Here is a 24,429-nt window from a genome sequence, read left to right on the forward strand (position 1 = left end):
AACAATCTCCCGGTCTTTCAGGAACCCAGAATAAGATGAAAGTAGTGCGATGTTTACAACGTAAACAGTCATTATTTTTTCCGTAGGACCACTGACATTTTAGGAGAATCATTTTTTATACACCTCTGAGTTAATGAGAGAAAACCTGAAAACCTACATTGCTAGCAAGCTCTCCAGAAGCTTTGGCGGCCAGCAAAGACATAGCATCCAGCTTCATCTCAAATCCTTTCCCCTTGGCCTTCTCCCAGCCTTCTTTATATTTAACCTGACAAACAGAAACACAGGTGAACAGGAGTCACAATCCATATTCCTGACCAAAGTTAAAAAGGTATTTTAAAAGAACAACAACAGGGGTGCCTCGGTGGCCCAGTTGGTTAAGCATCCAACTCTTGGCTTTGGAGGTCATGACCTCTGGTTGGTGAGATAGGGCTCTGCACTGGCCACAGAGCCTACTTAGGATTCTCTCTCCCTCTCCCCCTCCCCTCCACTTCCCTCGAAACAACAATAACAAAGCTGGTTTCTTCATCTGTTTATAGACCAGAATCTTGGCTATTATTGCCAAAAAGGTAATAGCAATAATGAACACAGTGCATTTATCCCCGAGCTACAAGGCCATACTGGGCCAAGGTGATGGGACAGGACAAAAAGAAGAACCATGTATCCATCCTCGCTGTTGTTTCCTAATCATGAGACCTTGGGCCAAGCACATTACCTCTTTCAGCCTTACTTTGCCATTTGCAAAAAAAATCAAAAAACAAAAACAACAAAAAACCTCCTATTACCTGTCTCAGGGTTGCTGTGGGGATAAATTGGATATAGAAAGTGAGCACAGATCCTAAGCTGGTAGAGATGTAAGCTATTGATGTTGGCTTGGTAACAACACCTACCGGTCACTGACCCTCCCTAAGTGCCTTCTATTCATCAACTGTCAATATTCACATTAGGCCTGTGCAGCTCAGAGTTGTCAATGACCTCACGTAGGTCACACGGTTTAAAAATGGCAGTGCCAGCATCTGACCCAGGGCATTCTGATACCAAAGCCCATGCCACTGTGTCCCTGCCATAAATAGGTCCTCGGGGTTATGAGAACTGAATAACTCCATATGTAAGGTGCCTATTTCAGTGTGGAGCATAAAGCAGGCTGATGGTGATTCCTTTTTTTTCCTCCTACCCCCATCCTAACCACAGCCCTCTTGTGGCTCCAGAAAGAACCTAGTGATTAAAATTGATTTTAAAACTTAAATTTTCAGGGGGCCTGGGTAGCTCAGTTGGTTAAGTATCTGCCTTCTGCTTAAGTTATGACCCCAGAGGCCTGGAATCAAGCCCCACGTCATGCTTCCTGCTTGGTGGGGAGTCTGCTTCTCCCTTTTCCCCCAACCCCCACTCCATAGTCTCTCTCAAATAAATACATAAAATCTTTTAAAAAAATCTTAAATTTTCTCTGTACAGCAAAGTAGCCATCAGAAGCCATCAGGATGACGACGATGATGATGATGCGGTGTATGTGTGTGTTTAAGGGCATGCTCTCCTCATGTTCATATAATAAGAATTAAATTTCCATGATCAATTTATCGTCAGTGAACAACCACATGCCATGATATAGCAAAATTCAAAACTATAACATAATAGGTGCCTTTGATGAACGTCTCTCACAAACAGAATAGCTCCTGCTTGTTGCACCTGATGCCCTCATCCTCACATTGGTCATATTAAGCTCCACCATGTTCTCACCTCCATTGCTCACTCACCTCACTAAATAGTTCAGCATTGGTTTTGGCCTTCACCAGCTGAGGTACATCCTGTGGCAAGGTGTAGTTCAACTTATTTTTCTCATAGTCAGCACGATAATTCACCTGTTGGATTTAAAAAAAAACCACAAAAAATAAATCAAATAAAATAAAATAAACCCACAGAGTAAATGCAAGGTTTTTAGATAGACAGAAGATGAATTCTGGAGGCACAGAACTCTTTTTCACTTTCCCCGTGGGCTCACAGCTGAGAAGGAATTTCTGGAAAAGTCATTTCACAAGGAAGCCTGCCATTTTATGAATGTTTTAAATTAACTGTTTAAAGAGGTCAAATGAAAAAACAACTCAAAGGCACACGCAGAGTTGTGAGTTTATAAAAGATTTCCCTGTGGTTACTTTACCAACTCTCCTTGAAGCACTTGAGGGTAGAGAACTTAGTTTTGTTTTTTTGTTTTTTGTTTTTTTAATGTGCTGCAGTGCTGAACAACTGGCTATATGCAGAATAGATATTCAAAAAGCAATTATCAAATGGCTGCCCACATTGAAAAAAAGCCACCTTAAGTCACACAGAAAAAGAGTCAACCAGACATTATGTGATTCCCAGTGGAAAAATACAGTGTCATCCAGAAAGCATCCTTACCCTGAAATTGAACCTAAACCTGATCAAACCTATAGATCCAACTACTATTTTACAGGACATTTGGAGGCAAGTGGAACACATGAAGCCCACACTGATATGCAGTGTGCAAAGCTCAAACTGTGGAAAACATAACCAGATAAATAATCCAGTTTATTCAATAAACAACTTGCAAGAAAAGAAAAGAGACAAACAGCAAAACTTAAAGATGAGAAGAATCTTAAAGACAGATCAACCAGTCACAAGTGTGGACTTCATTTGGATCCTGATTCAAACAAACTGTAAAATAAAATTATGACTTTATGAGATCACTATACTGTTAAATGCTAAAGGACACTAGTGATATTAAGAATTATTATTAGTTTTTTGGTGTGATATATTAAAACTGTATAAATATGTTTAAATTAAAATATATACATGTTTAAATTTTTTTGTATCTTTTTGAGATTCACCCTAAAGTATTGGCAGATTAAATTATATAATCTCTGGGATTTTCTCCAAAATAACATAGGAGGGGGAAGAGGATGGGCATACAGATGAAGCAAGACTGGCCATGAGTTCATAGTGGTTGAAACTGAGTGATGGATACATAGGGAATTCATTACACCATCCTTTCTACACTTAAATGTATTCAGAATTTACCATAATAAAAAGTTTAAATCGAAGGGGGGTCATTTCATAGTTGTCATAAGGCATATGTCACCGTTAATGAACACCAAATCCTTGGGGAGCCAGATATCCAGGGGCCACAGAGCACTTGTGAATCCCCCACACCTGGTTGGGCAAGGGCAGGTCACTTACGTGACTCAGTTGTTGGGCGTTGATTTTGGCTTGGATAATCTGAGGGGTGTTGGTCACAGAGCTGTACTTCAACTTGTCGATGCTTTGCCTGTAGTTGACCTGGTTAAAAAAAAAAGTGCAAGAAGATGTCACCTGTACTTTAAGATTTGCTTAGTTCCCTACAACATTCCAGTTGGAATCTTTAAGCCCATAGATTAAAAACAAAACAAAACAGTATGTTAAAGAGTGAGTGACTTGAACAGGCAGCTCATAGTGGAGGTCAACGAAACTGCCAGTGAGCACAGGAAAAGGTGCTCATCCACATTATTATTATTATTATGAATCAGAGAAATGCATACTAAAACTGCAATGAGACACCCCTCCACATTCGCCTGAAGAGTGAAAATTTAAACTGCTGACTATACCAAGGGCTGGCAAGGATGTGGAGCTGTGGAAACTCTAACAACACAGCTGGCGGAAGTGCGGGTTGGCACAGCCACTTTGGGAACCAATATGGCGCTTTGGCACACACGGATACCCGAAGTCTCCACAGTTCTATTCCTAGGTGCGTTCCCAAAGAAAACACATGCACGAGGTCACTTTATAATAATTCAAGCTGCCTACCTATACTTAATGTACTTTTCTATATATGTTGTAAACCTCAAAAGAAAAGAAGTTTTTTAAAAAGGGAAAGAAAAATGAGAGACAGCAAGTCCCACTGATGCCACAGGCATGTCTGAATGGGAGGCAAGGGCACATCAGTGGCTCTGTTTGAGGACAGTCTTAACTAATGTCTTCACCCTGTGCACCAGCCCCCGCCTGGCCCTCACTTCCACATTGCCAGAGTTCTTGAGAAAGGGGCTTGAAGCTTGGCCACTGTCCTGGAAGATGAAGGGTGGGTGGGTGGGTTTGAAGACAAGGAGGTAAGCCTCCAGCACCCACCAGTGCATGGACTCCCCAGTTTTCCACTATTTTAAGATACTGGGGGCTCATGGATTTTCTCCTTTGAAAATACAATTTGCCCCTCAGAGATCCAAGGATTATTAGTCATTTGCCCACGAGATCATCTTATTTTCCTCCAAGCAGGTCCACTGTAGAGAGAATGGGAATGTAAGCAGAGAGGTAAAGGGATATATCTGAAGGCGTGGAGGCAGGTAATAAGGGGGATGGGGAGGGGGTGTATATGAGCTGAGAGAGAGCCCCAGAGACCCATACAGGTAGAAGGGGAGCTGGACTGCAGACGAGTGAAGAGAAAGAATGTGAATGGTGGATGGCAAACAGCCTCTTCCACAATTTAACCAAAGTTGGCCCTACATCCAGATAAAGGAGGAAAAACAACTCACCCCTAATCCTGACCTTTCCTTCTGCCTCCACGGTCCCCTGTCAATTCATTCATTTGTTCATTCATTCATTCATTCAACAAGCAGAGACAGAGCATCTACTCTGCGCAGAGTGAGCAAACTCAGACGCAGGCCTGTCCACACAGATATCTCAGCGGGGTCCTTGCTCCCAGGACCCCAAAGTGACCCAGGCACTTGGGATACCTGAGCCCCCCCTGCCTACAGGTTCCAGGCTAGGCCCTTCCATCAGCTGTTCTCTGGCTTTGTTCACAGCAATCAGATCACTGAATGTCCACCTCCAGTCTTCATGCTTCTGTGTTATTGCCTGAAGCCCAGGACCCCCCACCCATACAATGGTATCCCATACAATGTGGCAGCTTCTTTAGGGTAAGAACATCACACTCCTTTGCTACATCTCCGCTATCTACTGCCATCTCTGCCCAGACCTCCACCTACCACCTCTGGCCATACCCCTCCAGCCACTGGCTCTGCCTGCCACAGGGGCTCATGCCTGTGGCCACCACTACACTATCCTACCATTTGCCAGCTATCTAGAGTCTATCTGCCATTCTATCTGCCAGCTGCTACATCTTATTCTGCCTCTGTGGGTGACAGCCCAGCTCAGGGAGTCTTTGTAGCCCAAAGGTCACAAAGTCGGTGACAACCAGACAGACCACTCGCTAGGTACAAGTGAAGCACTAGTCTGGGCTCAGCGTTTGGCCTCATTGGTGGGGAAATAGTAAGGAGTGGCAGGGACTGTGGTCAAGGGCAGCATCTGCTACTCAACTCTAGGAGACCGTTCTGGTGAAACAATGTGAGGTCCAGAGTGATCGGATTTTCCACTTACTCCAAAGAAACCAGAAATCCATATTATTAAGCCAACTCTTGCAATTTTTAAATGCTGACAAACAGTTGAATATTTTTAAAACCCAGTGACCCATGTGAAATAGACCTAAGGACCATTGTATCCTTCATCTTTTTCTTGTACTCACTCCATTCTTGCCTATCCCAGCATGGCCTAATAATAATCATCATGGCTTAAATACAGCACTTACTCTGTGCTGTATAGTGTCTAGCACTATTTCAAGTGCTTCACACATCTTAATGCATTTAATCCAACCACCCTGTGGGTAGACACTCTGAGGCCCAGAGAACTGAGGTGATTTTCCCCAGGTCACCCAGCTAATGTCAGGATTCAAATTCTAGCACTCCACCTCCCAAGTGGCTCTCAACCTATACACTATATATCTGGTTTGCCAAAGCTAGTGTGCTTGGAACTATTACTTTCATTATACAGATGAACCAGGGGATCCCCCGTAGCCAGAGCTACCGCTGTTTAGACAGGGAAATATATTCTGGGTACAAACAAATGACTTATAAATTAATTCCTCGAACAGGATCTAGGAAAAATAGAGTGGTCCTGACACCGGACGCAGGGTGTTTTGTTGGATTCAGAGATAAAGAACAGCATCGCTTTGTGCTTTTTTTTCATGGTTCAATGAGAGAAGTGTTTGCACATTCTGAGTTGTGGATATGGTTGGTGTATATAGAAAAAGTAGGAAAGATAAAGGTCATTTCAATGTCAACCATTAATGAGATTAGAGTACACTGGCTTCCTGATGCATCAACTGAGAGGGGAAATTATCATCTCATAATAGTCTATTAGAGTTCAGAATTAAGCATGATAAAATGTCATGAAAACTGTATTTTTTAAAAGGCATATTCTTTCCCAATAAGTTTGCATTAAATATGTTGCAGAGCATAATTACTCTCCTCTGCGGGACATAATTAACAGTTTCCATGATTAATCACATCCTTGCAATATCACAGATGTTTGGCCATTGCTTCAATCTACTTTCTGAAGGAATTCTTTGATGAGGATGGAGTCTCATTTTAATGTTATTAGTGTTGAGAAAATCCATCTGAAGAGAATGCTCTCTAATTAAAGACCATGATTGTTTACTCAATTTCATAGCTATTTGACCACCTTTAGAGCTACCAGACAGAAAGACCAGAAATGCTCATGTAATGGATTCCCCAAACTTCCTGAATATTTAAGTCCCTACATCAGGGGTGGTTAACTCAAATTCACACAGGAGCCAGGAAGGGAAAGTAAAGGAGAAGAAGATAACACAGAGCAGCTGCCACTCAGTCCCAGCCAGTTGCTACCACACAGGAACTAGGGCTGCCGTTCCCAGAGTTTTAAGATTTTTCTAGAATAGGTGAAAATACGAATTTTTATATAAACTCCCCAAAGCTCCATATGTTGATCCGATTATGTTTTAAACACTATGCGGTCAAACTAAACACCTCTGCAACCTGGTCTTCCAGTTCAGAATTTCTCTCTGCCTCTAATTAATATCTTCTAATCTAGTCTGGTTTAATTCTTCTATCAGACTTGCCAAAGTCAGTAGGCTCTATTTCAGGTGCATAGTTTGATACACAGCCTTACACAGACAAAGTAATAGCTACTCATGTTACAAGGGAGTATAAAGTTGTAGGAATCTCTCTAGTTTGGATTGCCCTCTCAAGCATGATTGATGGAGTTTTAGAAAGGAAACAGCTTAAGTAGTCAAGTGTAACTTTGGGTTTCATGAAGGTGAAATGAGTAAGTCAACACAGCCCAACTTCTTGGGAAAAGAAGAAGCAAAGCTTAGGCTCTTTGTATTCCTTGATTTCCCATCCTTCGCTTTACTACATATTTGAAAAGCTCATTTCATTCATTAAACTATCATCTGCCAAAGATTTGTCCTTTGTTGTCCTGTAAACCACGTTAAACACTGAGGTGCCCAGCTGAACCCAATTCCACTCTCAGTCTGAGCAAAAGGGAGAGCAAGGTGAATTTACTGAGAGCAAAACCCAAGTCAGTGCTACTAGAGTCATGCTGATCCCAAAACAATGTGAAGGAAAGTTGCATTCAGTAAATGCATGTGGAATTACTTGTTAAATTACTGATTGGTTAGAGATAATCATCACTGACAAATAACTATGATATGAACTCATTTCTAAACCACCTTAACTACTTTTTAAGAACACAGATGACTTTAATCTTTTTCTTCATGCTTTTCTGTATTTTCTAAATTTCCTGTAACAAACGTATAGAGTAAAAGTCTTATAATTAGAAAATAGTAAGTTTAATTAATTATACTTACTTCATTGGGACAAGCCAAACTATAAATAAAATCACCACTATAATAATCAAGAAATACATATACTTTCCCAAGTGCTCCTGAGAAAAAAATCAAGTCAATATTACCACTTCCTCTCAACTTACAGCCATTTTATTTTACTTCCTCTGGTCCCTCAACACACTACACCCCAAAACTTTAAATAAAAAAAGAAAGCTTATCACTGCTATAGAAGAATAATTTTAAATATGTACCAAATGGCAGACATATTCCACCAATTCCTAAAAGGAGAACTTGAACTGTAGGTTATTTTCAAGACAAAATCAGAGTTGTTCCCACCCGACATGGAAAATCTAAGTGTTTCCAAACATGCATGAATGAACTTCCTAGTGGAAGAGTTCCCCTTCTCAATCTCTTCCATGTGTTAGGAACTGTTGTTTCTGGTTTATTTCCATCTTGCTACTTAAGAATCATTCCACAGGAAGAAGTGACAAGGAATAAAGCAGAAGGTGCAATTGGAATAGGACTTACATCTTTCAAGGGGACAAGTTTCATTGTTGTCTGGTAAGAGGGAGTAAGAGTGGCTGGGTAGTTGTAGTCCACAACATCGTGTTTATAATCAGCCTTGTAGGCAATCTAAAGCAGGGAGGAAAAAAAAATAAGAAAAAAGAAATGAGTCCCCACTTTCTTTTGACCTTGTCTGAATGTCACAGGAAATTCTTAAAAAGTAACCAGAAATAAAATTGATTCCGTTTCATCACCTCCAAGGAAAATTATGTTCACACTTTGCTTTTAATTAATTTGAATTCGTCTTAATTAATCCAAAATTAGTTAACTTCCATCTGTAGCACATTTATTTTATCTTTCTTATTAATTATGGAACCCCCTTATAGTTTTTATTAAAAAAGAAGCACTGGCACATGGATAGATGATGAAAGAGTTTCTTGGCCAACCCCCAGAAAACAAATGAAAAGTCAAGAGTCTTCAGAGTATTTAAATTTTTTTCTAAAAGTCAAATTTGACATTCTCAAGCAGAGGTAATTTGACATTTGTATGTTTTACTAATGAAATAGTTTTTTTTTTTTAAGTGCCCCTTACCGCCAAGATTTACCACTTGGCATTTGCAAACTTGTCAACTGAACTGACAAAGCCAAGGGAAGATTAATAGATTACATGCTATGGGATCTGAACTATTTTGTTACCCTACTACCTTGACCAGTACTTGTCTATAGGAGGTCTTCAATGAACACTACAATTACATAAGTGAACGAACCAATCAACCAATCAACTCCAAATAAATCACACTTTGGAAATTTGAAGAATTTCAAGTAAGAATTATGCTAATCTGTTTCTCATTATTTCTCAGAAATGGAATGTTTTTCTCATACTGGATCAGAGATAATATACCTAAGTACTCCTCAAGCCAGAGAAAGCTGAGATAAATAAATTGGAGCTTTTGAACATTTTCAAGGGTTCTACCCAGCTTTGGTTATATAGATTATGTTTAGAAGCTTTTATGGGTCAGTCTTTTTTTTTTTTAAGATTATTTATTTATGATAGAGAGAGAGAGAGGCAGAGGCAGAGACACAGGCTGAGGGAGAAGCAGGCTCCATGCCGGGAGCCCGACGCGGGACTCGATCTGGGGACTCCAGGATCCAAAGGCAGGCGCCAAACCGAAACCGCTAAGCCACCCAGGGATCCCATGGGTCAGTCTTAATGCCATAGAACACTGACTTTTAAAAAGGAAGGTTGAAAAAGAATTGGATGAATTCTTCATTTCACCTCCCTGCACCCCAATAGGTCCCCAGACCTATAGACCCTTCAGAATAGGACTCACATTGCTTGCCAAGCTTCCAACCTTCATAGCATGGAGAGTCCGTCTGTCCATACCAACTCCTTCATAGTGGCCTCTCATGTGGTTCTGGTAATTTTCTTTATATTTATTCTACATGGAAACACAAAACTTTCAATAAAAGCATTCTCTTCCCAACTTGCTGGAGATCAACTACTCATTTTAATGTATTAAATTGGAAATAGAAATGATAAAATAGAACCTATTTAAGTAGTCAGTGTATTGCTGAATACAAAATAAGACAAATAATTTTTGAAAAAAACAACTTCCAAGCAAGCTCAAGAAGTTGGAGTGAGACAAGCACATAAGCACATGACCAAACATAGGATCAGGTGAGTACAGACAGCACAAAACAGATCCAATTTTCTTTTTAATATTTTCATTTGTAAATATGCTAGAGTTTTCCCATGTGAAAACCTACCATAAGCATGGAACTCTCCAATGGACAAGACTGACCTTGCCAGCACTGGGTACAAAGCCCCATGCTATGGGCTAGTACAAATCTGCATGCTATTACTTCCGTTTCTAATTATTTGAAGAATACAGCCTGAGCTTTGCAGAGGTGATTTTTACACCACAAATTGGTGACTACTAAAACCATGTGAAACAATGATGTCATGTCCCAAATGCAGTTTACCAAATGAAGAGAAAACCAAAATAGGATGCCAAGAATCATAAAGAGGAAAATATGGGTAGCTTCTAATGAAGCTGCATTAAAATCACGTGTCCTGGGAAGCCACTGAGTTTCTAGGCACTGAAAATATTTAACCAAATACTATTACCACGATTCTACTCAGTTCATCTTCACAAGTACTCCATGAGGAGGAAGAATTGATTAACATCCCTATTTTACACATGGACAAAGTGGCTCGGAGGGCTTTAGCAAATTGCCCAAATTTGAACACTTGACTAATTATGGAGCCAGGTCTGTCAGTTCCAAAGCTGGTGCTCTCAACCACTACATTTAGGCAAAATAAATTCCTCCCTGAATCTTACAAAGTCCCTCGTGGTCGTAAATTCTACTATAATATGCAGCTAAGAAGAAACAAAATCACATAATCTAGTATAGGTCCTTGATGTTCTCAAGGAGACAGCCTCAGAACTTCTCTGAGATTTTCCAAATTAGCAAATGCCATCTGTTCATCTGTAAAACAAGGAAAGAACATCTGGATCCCCAGGTTATACGAGATCAGGCATTAACTAAGAAGCACACAGTCGCATGGCGAGGGGAGGTTGCATGCTCAGCCAGGCTCCCTCACCAGCATTCACCAACCAGGAGCCGGATGCTGCTACACAAGAACACAAGAGGAGAGGTACTGCCATTAAGGACTCAAGGTCAAGTGCGTGGTGGGGAATATAACAGAATGTAATACTGCATGGACGACCCCTGCAGGCAATCTTGATCAAAATTCATAGGTATTTGTGCTCAGAAGCCATGCTTCTCTGAGACAGACAGATATATTCACATAGACTGTCTCTTAAGAGACCTAGAAATTTAGCTCATAAAAAAGCCCAAACAAATGCTCAGGTGTTAAAAACTCACATCACTGGTGAATTTTGAGATCTTGCTCACGTTCCTGAATTGAGGCGTCTCACAGTAGTTGATACTGTGACCTTTACTACTTTCCAGGTCCTTCTTATATTCCACCTTGGAAACCAAGACACCAGATGCACAATAGAACCAAGCCCAAAGCCACGCTTGAAAAATGTCACCAGGACTTTACATGGATATTTTTTAAAAAATTTCAACCCAACATTGAAAAATACCAGGCATAGGGTACCATAAGTTGACAGCATGTGTTCTCCTTTCAAATAATAAGTCTGTCATCCTTTTGGTTTGGAAAACTAAAGGTATATTTCAAGAGAAAATATGGTAAGATTTCATATATCCCCAAAAAAGTGGCAAGATGGGTTTAAGAAATCAGGACAGGAGTTACTCTTGGGGCAAAGTATCTGGAAGATTGTGGAGGGTGTGTCTGAGTCACATTCTGTTTCTTGATCTGGGTGCTAGTTACATGGAGGTGTACACTTGTGGTAATCCCTCGCAGTAGGCACATATGATGTATATACTTTTCCATATGTACACTTCAATAAAATTTAACCAAAAAAGTTACTTTACGAAGGAGTATAATAAATGAGATTCCTCACAGATGCACAGAGTGTCTTCTACTTTCAAATGGTTGGCTGGTCGAGCTCCCCTGGGTAGCTGGATATAAGATGTAAGGTTATAGTTATTGAATAGGCCCCAAGTCAGCCCAGGTAATTGGAGGAGGCAGCTGAAGCCTGAGTATCACAAATAGAGCATGACTGGTTTGTCCTACTAGATAAACATGAGCAAAAAGAAATAGAAGTTCTCTTGTGACCTCTTAACAAAAAAAAAAAATGTTTTTTAAATACAATTTTTTATCCTATCATATAAAACATATGGTGGAAACACGCTTTTTAAAGTATGCAAGATGCATTATACTGCTCACAACCTGATAAGAAGTGAAAAAAGTATACCAAACTATAAATATAATTGAATTCTGCTCTATAAATGTCTTTTTATTCATATACTTATTTATAGTATCTTCACCTAGAAAAAGGCCAGAATGTTAAGTGTTTTTCCTGGGTGGGTAAAACTGTACTCTCAGAGATCTGGTTTCAATTCTATCCCTCAAAATCTCTCTGAGCCACAATAAGACACTGTACTTTTCTAGACTATGACAAAGTGAGGACCTAAAGACTGCCAAGGTCCCATCTAGATCTAATGTTCTATGAATCAAGAGCAAAGTTTAGCAACTACTTGACTCTGTTCTGGTAGTGTGAAAGCAGCCAGGGACCATATATAACCAAACATGAGGTGGCTGTATTCCAATAAAACTTTATTTACAAAATCAGGCTAGGAGTCGGATTTGGTACTCCGGTTGTGGTTTGCTGACCTCTGGCCTAGAGCATCAGAATGATTGGAACATTTGTTTAAAATGCAGATTCCAAGACCTAGGCACCCATCTATTACTTCAAAATACATGAGCCTCCCACTGAGATGAGGATGATGTCCCTCCTGGTGATTCTGAGCAGCCCAGAGTTAGAGGACCACAAATTAAGGAATAGTTTAGGATGGAAGACTGACCTTCAGGAGTTAGGGAAGAAAAATACTTTAGAATACTTGAATGTCTGCTTCTGAATTGCAGATAACTTGTTCGATTATCTTTTAATAGCCCTCATTCTTCCCCATTTTGCAAGAGGTTGTTAACTCAAATGCCTTTGGAGTCCAGAGAGGAAATGCCAGTGAAAAGCTGCTGTGAAATAAAAGGCTTGAGGGCGTGATAAGGATTTGGGAGCTTGAGCCTGTTATTTCCTTGCCAGAGGAATTCAAAAAAATCTGAATCACCGAGTACACCAAACAAAACCCACCATCTGGCGGCCAGTCCAGCCTCTAAGGTAATGGGAATTCATATGAGACACAGAACTTCGGGGAAACCCAATGACAATAATAAGAGAATGAGGGAGGTTCCAGGTGGGAAACACCTTCTGATCTGATTTCCACTCTGCAAGAATGACATACTGTTACGAAGGTCGGCTAGGACAGGATTCTGCAACAAAAAACCACTGCCTGAAACTTTTGAGAATTTGCAAAGAAACTTTTGAACCCTTGGAGAAACTGTTTAATTTGTTTGATTCTAGGCTCTCTTGGGAGTGGCTTTTGACTGTGCATCAGTTCCAAGGGAACGGCTAGCCATGGGTAGCTTCTGCGGCATTCTACAGAATTTTTCACACTGGGGTTGCCCCACCCCGGTCCCCTCTATGTACGCACCTCGCTCACAAGCTTGTTCACGCTCTGGGCCCGCTTGAGAACCAAGTTGTCCTGGGCTGGGAGGGAGTGATAATGTGCAGGGCCTTTCATCTTATTGAAGTCCTGCCTGTATTTTATCTGAAAGAAGCACACAAAGAGGGCCCGGAGTTGTGGTTTTCATGCTCCGTGAGAGAAATTACCCCAAAATGACCCTCCATTTAACGTCAACATTTACTTAAGAGAATTTTCTGAAGGAAAAAAAAATCACATGGGTTTTTTTTTTTTTCCTCCATGAAATCCATAAACCACTCAGTCCCTTTGGTATCAAAGTTTTACTGGCCCTTTTCATACTTTGTGTACTTTATCCTCTAATTTCTGCATGAAGAAACGTCTCAAAACAATCATTCCACAAGGTGTAATTCCAAACCCAGTCTGCCCATGGTTTCAACATCTTTTCTCATCTAATCAGCTGAGGGGCAAAGTGAATATTTTACTTCCCTCTCGGGCCAACAAGAGTGCACTATCCTGGGTAAATGGGATGCTAACTGAACGGCATAGAGCAAAGGGGATGGGTAAAGGGGGTGTAAAGCTCATGCGTGGCTTCTAACCATATATAGACCATGTGCAAGTTGGCATCTCAGATCTACACATGCACGTCACTCTACCGAGTTTAATTATAGTCTATCTTTCGAGGACTGCCAGCTGGCCAACATTCTGCAAATAAAATTTATCCTATCGACTGAGTTATACCAGGTTTGGTAATCACATGACTTGTTTTAACAGCTATCCCCCTAAAGTACTGGGTTTCTAGATGGCTTATTTTGCGAAGACCCTCCTAACCCCAGCTTCTCTGGCTTGACCAGCATCTGCACTGCTTCAACTAACCTAAGGTGACTTCCACAGTTTGTTGGTGTCACTCTCCTTTGAAGCAGATAAATGTGACCAAACAGTTGAACAAAAGAGGTAGATGTCAGAAATTTGGAGAGAAATTGAAGGCTAACGTTTTACTCTGGCTCAGGTCTAAATAAATGGCTCTGTGTGCTAGTTTCAGTAAGTACAGAATTCAAAATCTCGTTTCCCCTCTGCTTCTGTGGCCTGCAGGTCACCCCAATGCAGTACTTACGTCACTAGCGAGTTCGTTGGCTTTCTTGGCATTCTGATAAGCTGGGGTGATCATGGCGGGGAAGCTGCCTTTTCCTCTGTGCTCCTGATATTCCTCCAAGTAACCCTGCTGGGCCAATAGAAAATTTCCATCAGTGAGGCTCCCCTCCCTGAATGGGTGGGGGATTTGGAAATCATCTCTCCTAGAACCTGAGCCTATAGAGGCCCATCCATTGGATGTTCCAGGGATCACGCTGGGAGCAGAACTACATGGTGGCTAAGACGGTGGATTCTGGGGTCAGCTCTACTTACTGGTGCCTGGCACACAGCACTAAACAAATGGTAAGTATCATCATCATCATTTCCATGAGATAAATCCAGACATTCTACAAGTCTCCCAGATCTGTGGACTATAGAGTGCTTATTCCATGTCTGACACCAGGGTGGTCTCTGCCCTCCAGTAATCTCAAATGCTGCCTTTCTCAGGCCCATTGGCAGATCTATGCAGAAAAAAAACCATTCACATCCCAGACACTATTTTCCCAGTGATATAGGCTATTTGCCAGGAAGAAGAGCATTATAATTATTTGAATTTTTGTATTTGGGGGAAATTTCAAATTGCCCAAAGAGGCTCTAAATGAGACTAAATGTATATTTCAGACTATTATCATCTGAGCCTGTTTCTTCCACCTACTCCCACAAAAGAAAACCTTCTTTCTCGTGGAACTGTCATGATGTCACTAGCATAAACCTTTCCTGGCAGTGGGATATACTTCAAGGCCTGTTCAGATGCTACCTTCTGTCTGGGAAACTCCTCCCTCATTCCCAAGTCCTGCCCCAGGCAGAATCAGCTGCTTCATCATCTGTGTTCCCAACCAGTCTGAAACAGCCTTGTGTGCCCCTTTGGGCTCATAACTCCATCCTCTGTCTGGCCTCCTCCAAGGCAAGAGCCTGCCTCACTCCCATACCAGGGCTGGAGTCTGGCACACACATTTTCTTTAATAAAATAGTTGGGTCAAATCAGAAAGTCCAGGCTTCCCTTCTATCCAATAATGACAACTGTTTAGCCAGAGTGGCCCTTTATGTTTGGCTGCCAAAATGTTCTTGGCAGCAATGCAATAAGTAAAAAAAGAAAAAAGAAAGTTAAGCTAAAAAAATAATAATGAAGGTTCTCAAATTCTTTGGTAATCCCCTCTTACCTCTTCTGCTCAATAATTTGGAGTTGGCATGTAGCTTTACTTTAACTTCTCTGCTCATATATATCTATTTTTATGTTGGATATGTAAATCTTTTTAGTGAGACACTCAATCCTATTGGGGAGTTGACTGGTTACAAACAATAAGTTGATTCCATGATATAGTCTATTAACCTAAAAAATTGTTATTTGTGAAAAAGAAGAATGAATTATTTGGCATTTTAGGTATTACAGATATTTATGGTTTCTCTGAGTGTCTGCTTCTCTCTCACTCCCTCCTACTCATGCCTGGCAGGTCCCGCTAAATCACACAAGGAAATGCCATACAAGGCTCATCCTCTTGACAGCTGCTGGTGGTGCTATCACACAACACCCACTTTGATTCTTAGATTTGTTATTAGCACAGCCGGCCACTTCAGCCAAGATGTCCTAAAAACCAAGAACCAACTATGACACTATAAGGTTATATCTCATGGATGTGTATGGATATGTCTAGACACACTCATGTACTGGCAGATAGCAGTGGTCACATTTGGAACAAAATATTTTTTGCCAAATATAGGAATCAAATATTTTTAAAAGTTGTCTTGAGCCTTCTATACAATATATTGAAAACATGAAAGCCACAAAAGCATAATTTCATTGAGTTTAAAGCACTGAGGCCATTTAATTAATTTACAGAATTTAATAAAATGGACTTTTTCATTTAAAACTAAACATTTTTGCTCAGACAGACATTTGCAAAGGGGGTCACAATCCATCTTCATACACACCTCCATCTTACATGAGTGTCTCCCTAGACACTCTTTTAAAGAAAAGAAGTAAGTTGTTTCCTTTCATAAATTAGGTATGTTGAATAAATTATGTATATTGTAGAATCAACTCACTGATAAAAATTCAATTTTTCAATTATTTAAAAAAAATCAACTAAGAATATACTCTTCCAGTACGCACACTTAGCCTTCCAATATTCTTTACTTACAACTGTGAAAAAATAATGTTCCCTTTCTCTCCTGCACCTACAGAGGGATGTACAAATAAAAATTAGCTTCTAATTATCATCTCAACCTTTTTACCCCATCACTATGTAGTTCATGTGAGAAGTGAAGTTGAGGAAATGATTTGCATTCTCTTGTAAATTGCCTCATCTAGCAACCTAGATAAGATATACACTTTCTAAGAAATGACCCTTGCTACTCAGTGAAGTGCCCAATATTTTTCCAGACATGCATTTGGATCCATTTCGTGCTTATACAGTGATGAGCTAAAATTAGCCAGTCTTAGGCCTTGAGATCATTCTTCATTGAATAGGTGAGAACGCTTTACTCTTGGCAAATCCACCATATTGATAGAGGTTCTTTTTTAAAAAAAAAAAAAAGATTTTTATTTATTTATGCACAAGAGACACAGAGAGAGAGAGAGAGAGAGAGAGAGAGAGGCAGAGACACAGGCAGAGGGAGAAGCAGGCTCCATGCAAGGAGCCTGATGTGGGACTCGATCCCGGGTCTCCAGGATCATGCCCTGGGCCGAAGGCAGGCACTAAACCACTGAGTTACTCAGGGATCCCCAATAGAGGTTCTTTATATTTTAAAAATGATGTGATGTGATGTGATGAGCACTGGCTGTTAATACTTTATGTTGGCAAATTGAATTTAAATAAAATAAAAAGTATTGAGAAAAAAAAGGAAAGGAAAAATGCTTAGAAACTGCTTTTCCACGTGGATGAAGTTGAGCCCCATGTAATTGTTTGCCTTTGCTTTCTGACTTGGAAAAATCTACCTTTCATCAATAGGGCAAGATAAACCACAGCCCAACCCCTGATTAAACGGCCATCAGCTGATTAAATGGTCACAGGCTAGTGGGCTACTGACCCACCAAGAACTGATCATTAGAAAGGGCAGTCTCCCAGGGAGTGATTTTATTACATACCTGGCCATATCGGTCCATGCATTCCCTTGTGCCTGCAGCTCCAGCAGCTGGACTAGTCATTCCCTTCATTTCTCTTTGATATTGTTGATGGTACCTCACCTAAATGAAGGGAAAGGACAAACCTGTGAATTTAACCTTCTATACACAGAAGCCAGGAGAGTAAAAAAGAATGTCTTGTGGAATGTTCTTTTTTCTGCTTGGGTCCACGGAGTATGTTTTAGACATAAAAGTGCCAGATCAATGCCTTGGTAAAACCAATTCAAAACTAGGAAGGAAAGTTACTCCCTGGGCCATGGTGCAGGCAAAAGCAGACAGGAAGTTGTACTTGCCAAGCCCAGGTAACTTCCTGCTTCCTCCCCTACCACGAATACACTGTCATGGAACTCACATCGCTAGCCAGCTCATTGGCTCTCTTGGCTATCTGATAAGCAGGCGTGATCATAGCAGGGAAACTGCCTTTTCCTCTCTGCTGTTCATAGTCTTCTGTGTATCTCACCTGGAAAATGAAAAAAGAAAATGAATCTCATGCCACAATCACATGATCTACCAGGCCGTCTGATGAGAAGCCCTGCCGAGGGCTTGCATTACCCCCTCATATCTCCCTGTCACACCCCCTACGGCACCATCATTGGCTTATGGCTTGATGGACCATGTGTATCTACTTTACCTTTTTATTCCCCAAATCCCAGGACAGTGCCTGATACATGGAGATACTGAATGCAGAATAACACATACGCGTGCAGCACCTGCTATGGGCTAGAAGAAGAAGGTTTCTGCCCTCAAAGAGCTTCCAGTCAAGTCTGGGAGATAAAACAGGCTTCTCAACCCAAGGCAAGTGGAAGCCACTCATTAAGCTGAACCTGGATTTGCACTTACACTTCCCACTCAGAAGAAGACTAAATTCTTGGTCTTATTATGCTAGAGAAAAACTGGGCTGTGAAAAGGCAAATGGTAGAAATTCCTTAGAAGTTATGTTCTATAATTTCCAGTGACAAGGACTGGATTTTTTCAGATTAATCACATACATCTGATTTGCAACTGATACCATCAAAGTTTTTCTCTCTCAGCAAGAGTTTTCACAAGGTCTGTGCTAGCTGACTTATCTGACTTGACTATCCTTGACCTTAAAAAGTTCTTCCCTGGCTCCCACGGGGGACTGAGAAGCCTCCTACATTCTTCCTCCCTCCACCTCCAAGGAAGGAAGGAAAGGAGAATCTTATAGGCCTCTAAGCCTCTGTTATTTCTTACATCACTTTGAAGCTGTCCCCCTGCCTGGGCCCGTAGCAGCTCAGGGGTATCTGCCACCGTGGTAAACCTGGAGATGCGCTCATCATGCCCTCTCTTGTATTCCACCTGGTTAAGAGACAGCATAGGGTCAAGGTCATACCCACCAACCTTTGAGAGGACTCTTCTTTACAGCTGTCCTGAAGCTATACCATTGGGCTGGACTCAACACAAGCCGATGGCCAAGTCTTTAGGACTGGTCTCATAAGCTCCTCTTCAAAAAGCATCAGTGCCACTGTGTTAAGTCCAAGATAATGCCAGGCAGGGCTAACCATTTACAAATATTAACTCACTTCACCTCATAAAAATCGCATGAGGCAGGACCATTCTTTTCCCCATTTTACAAATGAGCAGCTGAGGAATAGAGAAGCTCAGGAATTTGCTTATGGTCACACAGCCAGTAAATGAGAGAACCAGAATTCAAACCCTTGCATTCTGGCTCCAAACTCTGAGCTCTTAGCCAACAGGAATAGCGAAGCTATTCCTCAGGAAGATGTACCACCCACTTAATGAGAATCAGTGTCTCAAATGCTAATGTGACCTCAAGATATTATTTGGTCCAGTCTTTGGCTGAGCTGCCTGGTCTCTCCATTTGTTAGATGTGGCCCAATCAAGGCACAGGAGGTAATACACAGAGAAAACATAAGAGCACAGTTTTCTCCATAATATCACACTAATGATCCCTACTGTCCATAAGCATTCTCTTGCAGGTTTTTATCTGAATCCCAGAGTTTCATTAGTGACAAAAATTAGCATAATCTATGGTGACTAAGCACTAGGACACTCACTTGGCTGGCCAGCTGGTTAGCTTTCTTGGCTCTTTGATAGGCAGGTGTGATCATGGCTGGAAAGCTCCCTTTGCCCCTCTGTTGTTCATAGTCTTCTGTATACTCCTGCTGGTCAAAACCAATGTCAGCATAAAAAACAATATGACATCAGCTAAGAAAGACTAGACTTGTGAGCATCAACAGAACCAATGCACCTGGATTTATAAGATATTCAGAAAACATTTCAATCACCTGCAGTAAATTTGAAAATGTTATTCCATTGGTAATCTGAGTAACATCTTCAACACTGAAGAAAATCCTACTTCTCAGGTCATAGAGATTCCCCTTCAATGCTTATATCAAATTGTGGGGAGCCTGGCCCAACCCGAGGAATCCAAAGAGAGCACAACCTCTTTGACTCAAAGGCCTGTATGATAATGCAAGGAGTCTGAAATGGGCCATCAGGGCTGTTCCCTTCTGGAAGCTCTCGAAAAGACTCCAGTTTTTCACCTTTTCCAGCTTCTAGTGGCTACTTGCCTCCCTTACTCTATGGCTCCCAATGGCTTTGACCTCTGCTTCTGTTATCACATCACCTTGTCTCTGACTCAGACCCTCTTGCCTCCTTATAAGGACCCTTGTGATTACATTTGTCCACCTTAATAGTCCAGGGTAATATTCCTATCTCAATATCTTTACCTTAATCACATTTGCAAAATCCCCTTGGCCAGGTAATGTAACAAATACACAGTTCTGGGGATTGGGACATGGTAATCTTTGGGGGAAGGGCCAGTAGTCTGTTTACCACAATTTTAAGATAAAGAAACATTCAAACTAGTTGCTAGAATAATTTCTAGGGCTCTTACCTCACCAAGAGACTTTCGGGTTTCAACCATCCTTACAATTTCGGGGTCTGGCATAGCTCCTGGGCACCAAGCATTCCCTTCCCCATATCCATTCCAATAGGCTCTCTGTAAAGGAAACACACAAATGCATAAACACATACCCTGCACATTTGGTTGGTAAGACCTACTCCACCCTCCTAGCAATGTTCACATACACTGTCAGCATAAGAGAAATTCTCTAAAAACTATAAACTCCTACTGGCATATGGTGGGTCTCAGCTAACAAAAATGTTCAGTTTCTTCACCTAGGACATAATCTAATTCCTAAAAAGTTGAACTTTCTGAGACTCATGTATATTCTAGAAGGGTTCCAAATGTAACTTAACACTTCTTTGCTCATCACTGTACCTAGATCGAGCAGTGGAGAGTTTTATGGATAGACAATGTGAGATTAACCAGCATTATTCAGACACACTGCAAAAACCTACTTGTCATGTACCTTATATTGGGATAAGCAATTAACATTAAAAGAAAAGCCCCAAAAAAGGAAGACGGTTCCTTATTTAATAAAACTGTGGCCTATATAAGGAGATAAAACCAACATACAAAACAAATAGTAATTAGAAAATGTTTGTGTGCTTAAGTGTAGTGTATTGACAATAAACACAAGGTTTTAAGAAGTAATCTATATGTGATGGCTCCATTCTGGATAGGAAGATGGAATCTGAGCTGGACCTCCAAGGCTGAGGTCAGATTGACAGGGGCAAAAGGAAAAAAAAAAGGACATTCATTCTAGAAGGTCAGTTCCATGAAGGCAGGGATTTTCATTGGTTTTATTCACTAATGTATTCTAACAGCTTGGAACAACACCTGTACATAATTGGCTCAATAAGTATTCGTTGAATAAATTCCAGGAGTGGGGACTACCATGAATAAAAACACGAAGGCAATGATGGGCTTCATGTAAAAGACCATGAAGACATGGGTTTGACTAGAATCTAGGGATAGAGATAAGAAGCCAATTGGGCTGAAGGTGGGGCAAATTGGAAAGGTTGGGTAGTACCACACTCTTGAGATCTAGAAAAACAGATAATTGGTATGTGAAATTATGCTCAACCATACTAGCAATCAGGGAAATTTAACTTAAAACAACATAGAAATTGTCAAAAACTTTTATCTGGTAATATCAAGTACTGGTGAGAACGTGGAGGAATAAGTAGTCCCATTCTCTGCCCATAGATGTATCAAATACACAGCCATTTCAGAGAGCAATTTGACAGTGGCCATAGAAACTAAAAAGGCATGCACTCTTTGACATAGAAACCTTGTTTCTCATTATCTATTCTAGAGAAACACTTGTGTCCAAGAGAGGTCACACACAAGGGTATCCATAGCAACTTTGTAATAGGAAAATTTTTGGAAAGAACCCTGCCCATCCACAGAAGAGCATGATGCATCCATTCTTAACGGTTGCACTCATGATACACCCATCCACAATAACTTAAAAGGAGGTCGACACAGAAATATCTCCAAGTGGGCAGCCCAGGTGGCTCAGCGGTTTAGCACCGCCTTCAGCCCAGGACGTGATCCTGGAGTCCCAGGATCGAGTCCCATGTAGGGCTCCCTGCATGGAGCCTGCTTCTCCCTCTGCCTGTGTCTCCGCTTCTCTCTCTCTCTCTCTCTCAGTCTCTCTCTCTCTCTCTCGTGAATAAATAAAATCTTAAAAAAAGAAATATCTCCAAGATATTTGTTGATTGAAAAATACAAGTTGCAAAACAAGGTATGTCGTTTCATGGGAAAAATTACACATTCCAATAGAAATATACATATATAATTTTCAATGAAAGTAATAACTAGTATTTACTGTGCCTACCATTGTTCTAAGGTCTTTACATTTATATACTCTTTTAAACTTCTCAATGGTTCTGTATGTCAGGAACTGTCAGAAGTTCAGTTTACAGATGAGAAAGCCAAAGAAAAGAATGGTTAAATAATTTCATCAAAGGTCCCTCAGCAAGTGGCAGTGGCCATATCCAAATGGAAGTACTAAGAAATGAATTACATAGATCTATATTTGTAAATGAGTAAAGTTTGGAAGAATAACCATGAGACTGAAAACAACAGGCACCCCCGCAGAAGGACTGATTGGAGATGATGCACAGGGGGTTAGCTTTGTACTTTGGATTTTTTTTTATGATGAGGAAAATCCAAGTATTATGTGTATAATTGAAAGCAAATGGCTGAGGAATTTTGAAATGATGAGCCTCTCCATAGTGAGCATAAATTCTCAGGTGGTAGGAAGAGTAAGTCAGGGCCATCCAGGAAGCTGTGTGTGGCCAACATCACTCAACAGGCTAGACAGAGGCAAAGCCAGAAGAGAGAAGGCCATCTTGGGAGGCCCCCAGGAAGGTCCAGGCAGGAGATGATGTGGATCAGAGCAAGGGGGGAGAAATGCAGGGGCAGCGGCAGAGGGAGAAAGGGCAGCCATGGTCTCCAGCTTGGGTGGTTTGCTCCCAGGGCCGGAAACCCAGTAGTTGGAAGGGACAAACTGACTAGTGAGTTTGGACTGGGAGCAGATGTGGTAGAGATGACCCCACACCATGCTAATGGATGTCTTCTGTGGACAGCTGGAACCACAGACTGGGTGAATCAAAGCCTAATCAATTCCTCTAGAAGTAATAACAACAATGTGTCTCACTTGCAAAGTGTGGCCTTCTTTTCCTTTTGTCCAAACCCATTCACACTTCTTCTCTCACCTCGTTCATCAGGGGCTGCCTGTTAGGTGCAGCTGTCCCATCCCTGGATTTCATGTCCCAGTGAAAAACTGATTTAAACCGTTCGCCCTCATCTTGCTCATCAATCTGCATGATGGAGACATGGTCAGGAAAGTTTCCATCAGAGAAGAGAAAGAAAATAAATAACATATAGTTAAATTGGAGGGATTTTTCTGAATCTCAGTGGCAAAGCTTCTGAAGTGCACAATGACACACACTGGGCTGTCAGTCTCACTGTGGCTCTTCCTGTTCCCCCAGCCAGGTGACACATAGAGAGCACCTGTGGTGTGCAAAACTCCATTCAGCAGTACAATTTAAAAAACTGAAGGTCTTGATGAACTTATCACACAACACCCAGTAGGCAGGTTAGAGTAACCTCAGAAAATGCTGCCTTTTAGAGTAATGATTCTTAACGTTAGTCTGTGCAACAATCACCCCGGGAGCTTGTTAAAATGTTGGTTCCCCAAATTCATGTACATACTCTCCTATGCTTTATAATTTTACCTTTAATATCTTGACCTGTAATACAGGTGTGAGTTTTTTGTGTATAGGTGTGAGGTAGGCGTCAAAGTTCATTTTCTTCCATACAAATATCCAATCACTCCGGCACTGCTTTATTGAAAATAGTCCCTGCTACGCTGAATTGCACTGGCAAATCTGTCATAATTCAAGTGACCACATATATGCAGCTCTCTTTCTGGACCTTGAATTGTATCCCACTAGTCTGTCTATTCTTATGCAAAACTATACTAAGTTAATGACTATTACTTTTGTGGTAAATCTTGAAATCTCATAACTGAAGTCCTTCAGTTGTGTTCTTCAGAATTTCTTGGCTATTCTAGAATCTCTGTGTGCCCACATCAATGTTAGACTCCATTTGTCAATCTCTACAAAAAGCACCAGGATTTCGACTGGAATTATGTTGAATGTGTAGATCAATTTGGGCAGAACTGATATCACAATGGTACCTTCAGAGTCTTGGGATGGGCAAAGAGCTCATAAAGACAACATAAAAAGGATGAACCATAAAAGAAATCAAAAGGTCTTAGGTCCAAATCCAGATGTCATAATTTATGAGGTCTAAAATGGTGCCAGAAACCTGCAATTTTAACAAGCTGAAGTTTGAATCATTAATTCTATAGATGAAGAAAGAAATTGAAGGAAAAGAAGTGACCTTACTAAAATTATTCAATGGGTAATCAGAGCCAGGTTTAGAATCTGGGAATTCTATTTCCACATGAAGGGTACTTTCTCTCATTGAATTTCTAGGCTTGCTA

At 40.9% G+C, this 24,429-nt stretch overlaps 1 protein-coding gene across 6 annotated transcripts in view; it reads right to left on the bottom strand.

The window, feature by feature from the left end:
- Window positions 1–24,429, bottom strand: part of NRAP (nebulin related anchoring protein) — a 70,290-nt gene that overhangs the window by 41,354 nt on the left and 4,507 nt on the right. Inside the window, exons 4-17 of one of the 6 annotated variants that reach the window (XM_055346284.1) lie at window positions 23,135–23,239; window positions 20,400–20,504; window positions 19,558–19,662; window positions 18,734–18,838; window positions 17,874–17,981; window positions 17,486–17,584; window positions 14,384–14,488; window positions 13,282–13,398; window positions 11,029–11,133; window positions 9,471–9,578; window positions 8,165–8,269; window positions 3,187–3,285; window positions 1,749–1,853; window positions 158–265 (exon numbers count right to left, since the gene is read on the bottom strand). In XM_055346284.1, coding sequence (XP_055202259.1) covers window positions 158–265; window positions 1,749–1,853; window positions 3,187–3,285; window positions 8,165–8,269; window positions 9,471–9,578; window positions 11,029–11,133; window positions 13,282–13,398; window positions 14,384–14,488; window positions 17,486–17,584; window positions 17,874–17,981; window positions 18,734–18,838; window positions 19,558–19,662; window positions 20,400–20,504; window positions 23,135–23,239 — 1,479 coding nt within the window. Of the gene's footprint in view, window positions 1–157; window positions 266–1,748; window positions 1,854–3,186; window positions 3,286–8,164; window positions 8,270–9,470; window positions 9,579–11,028; window positions 11,134–13,281; window positions 13,399–14,383; window positions 14,492–17,485; window positions 17,585–17,873; window positions 17,982–18,733; window positions 18,839–19,557; window positions 19,666–20,399; window positions 20,505–23,134; window positions 23,240–24,429 lie in introns of all 6 variants that reach the window. The other 5 variants (XM_055346282.1, XM_055346283.1, XM_055346279.1 and 2 more) reach the window with 5 other exon arrangements.

This window comes from Nyctereutes procyonoides, unplaced genomic scaffold (genome assembly GCF_905146905.1).
Source record: "Nyctereutes procyonoides isolate TBG_1078 unplaced genomic scaffold, NYPRO_anot_genome, whole genome shotgun sequence".
Taxonomy (NCBI): Eukaryota; Metazoa; Chordata; class Mammalia; order Carnivora; family Canidae; genus Nyctereutes; species Nyctereutes procyonoides.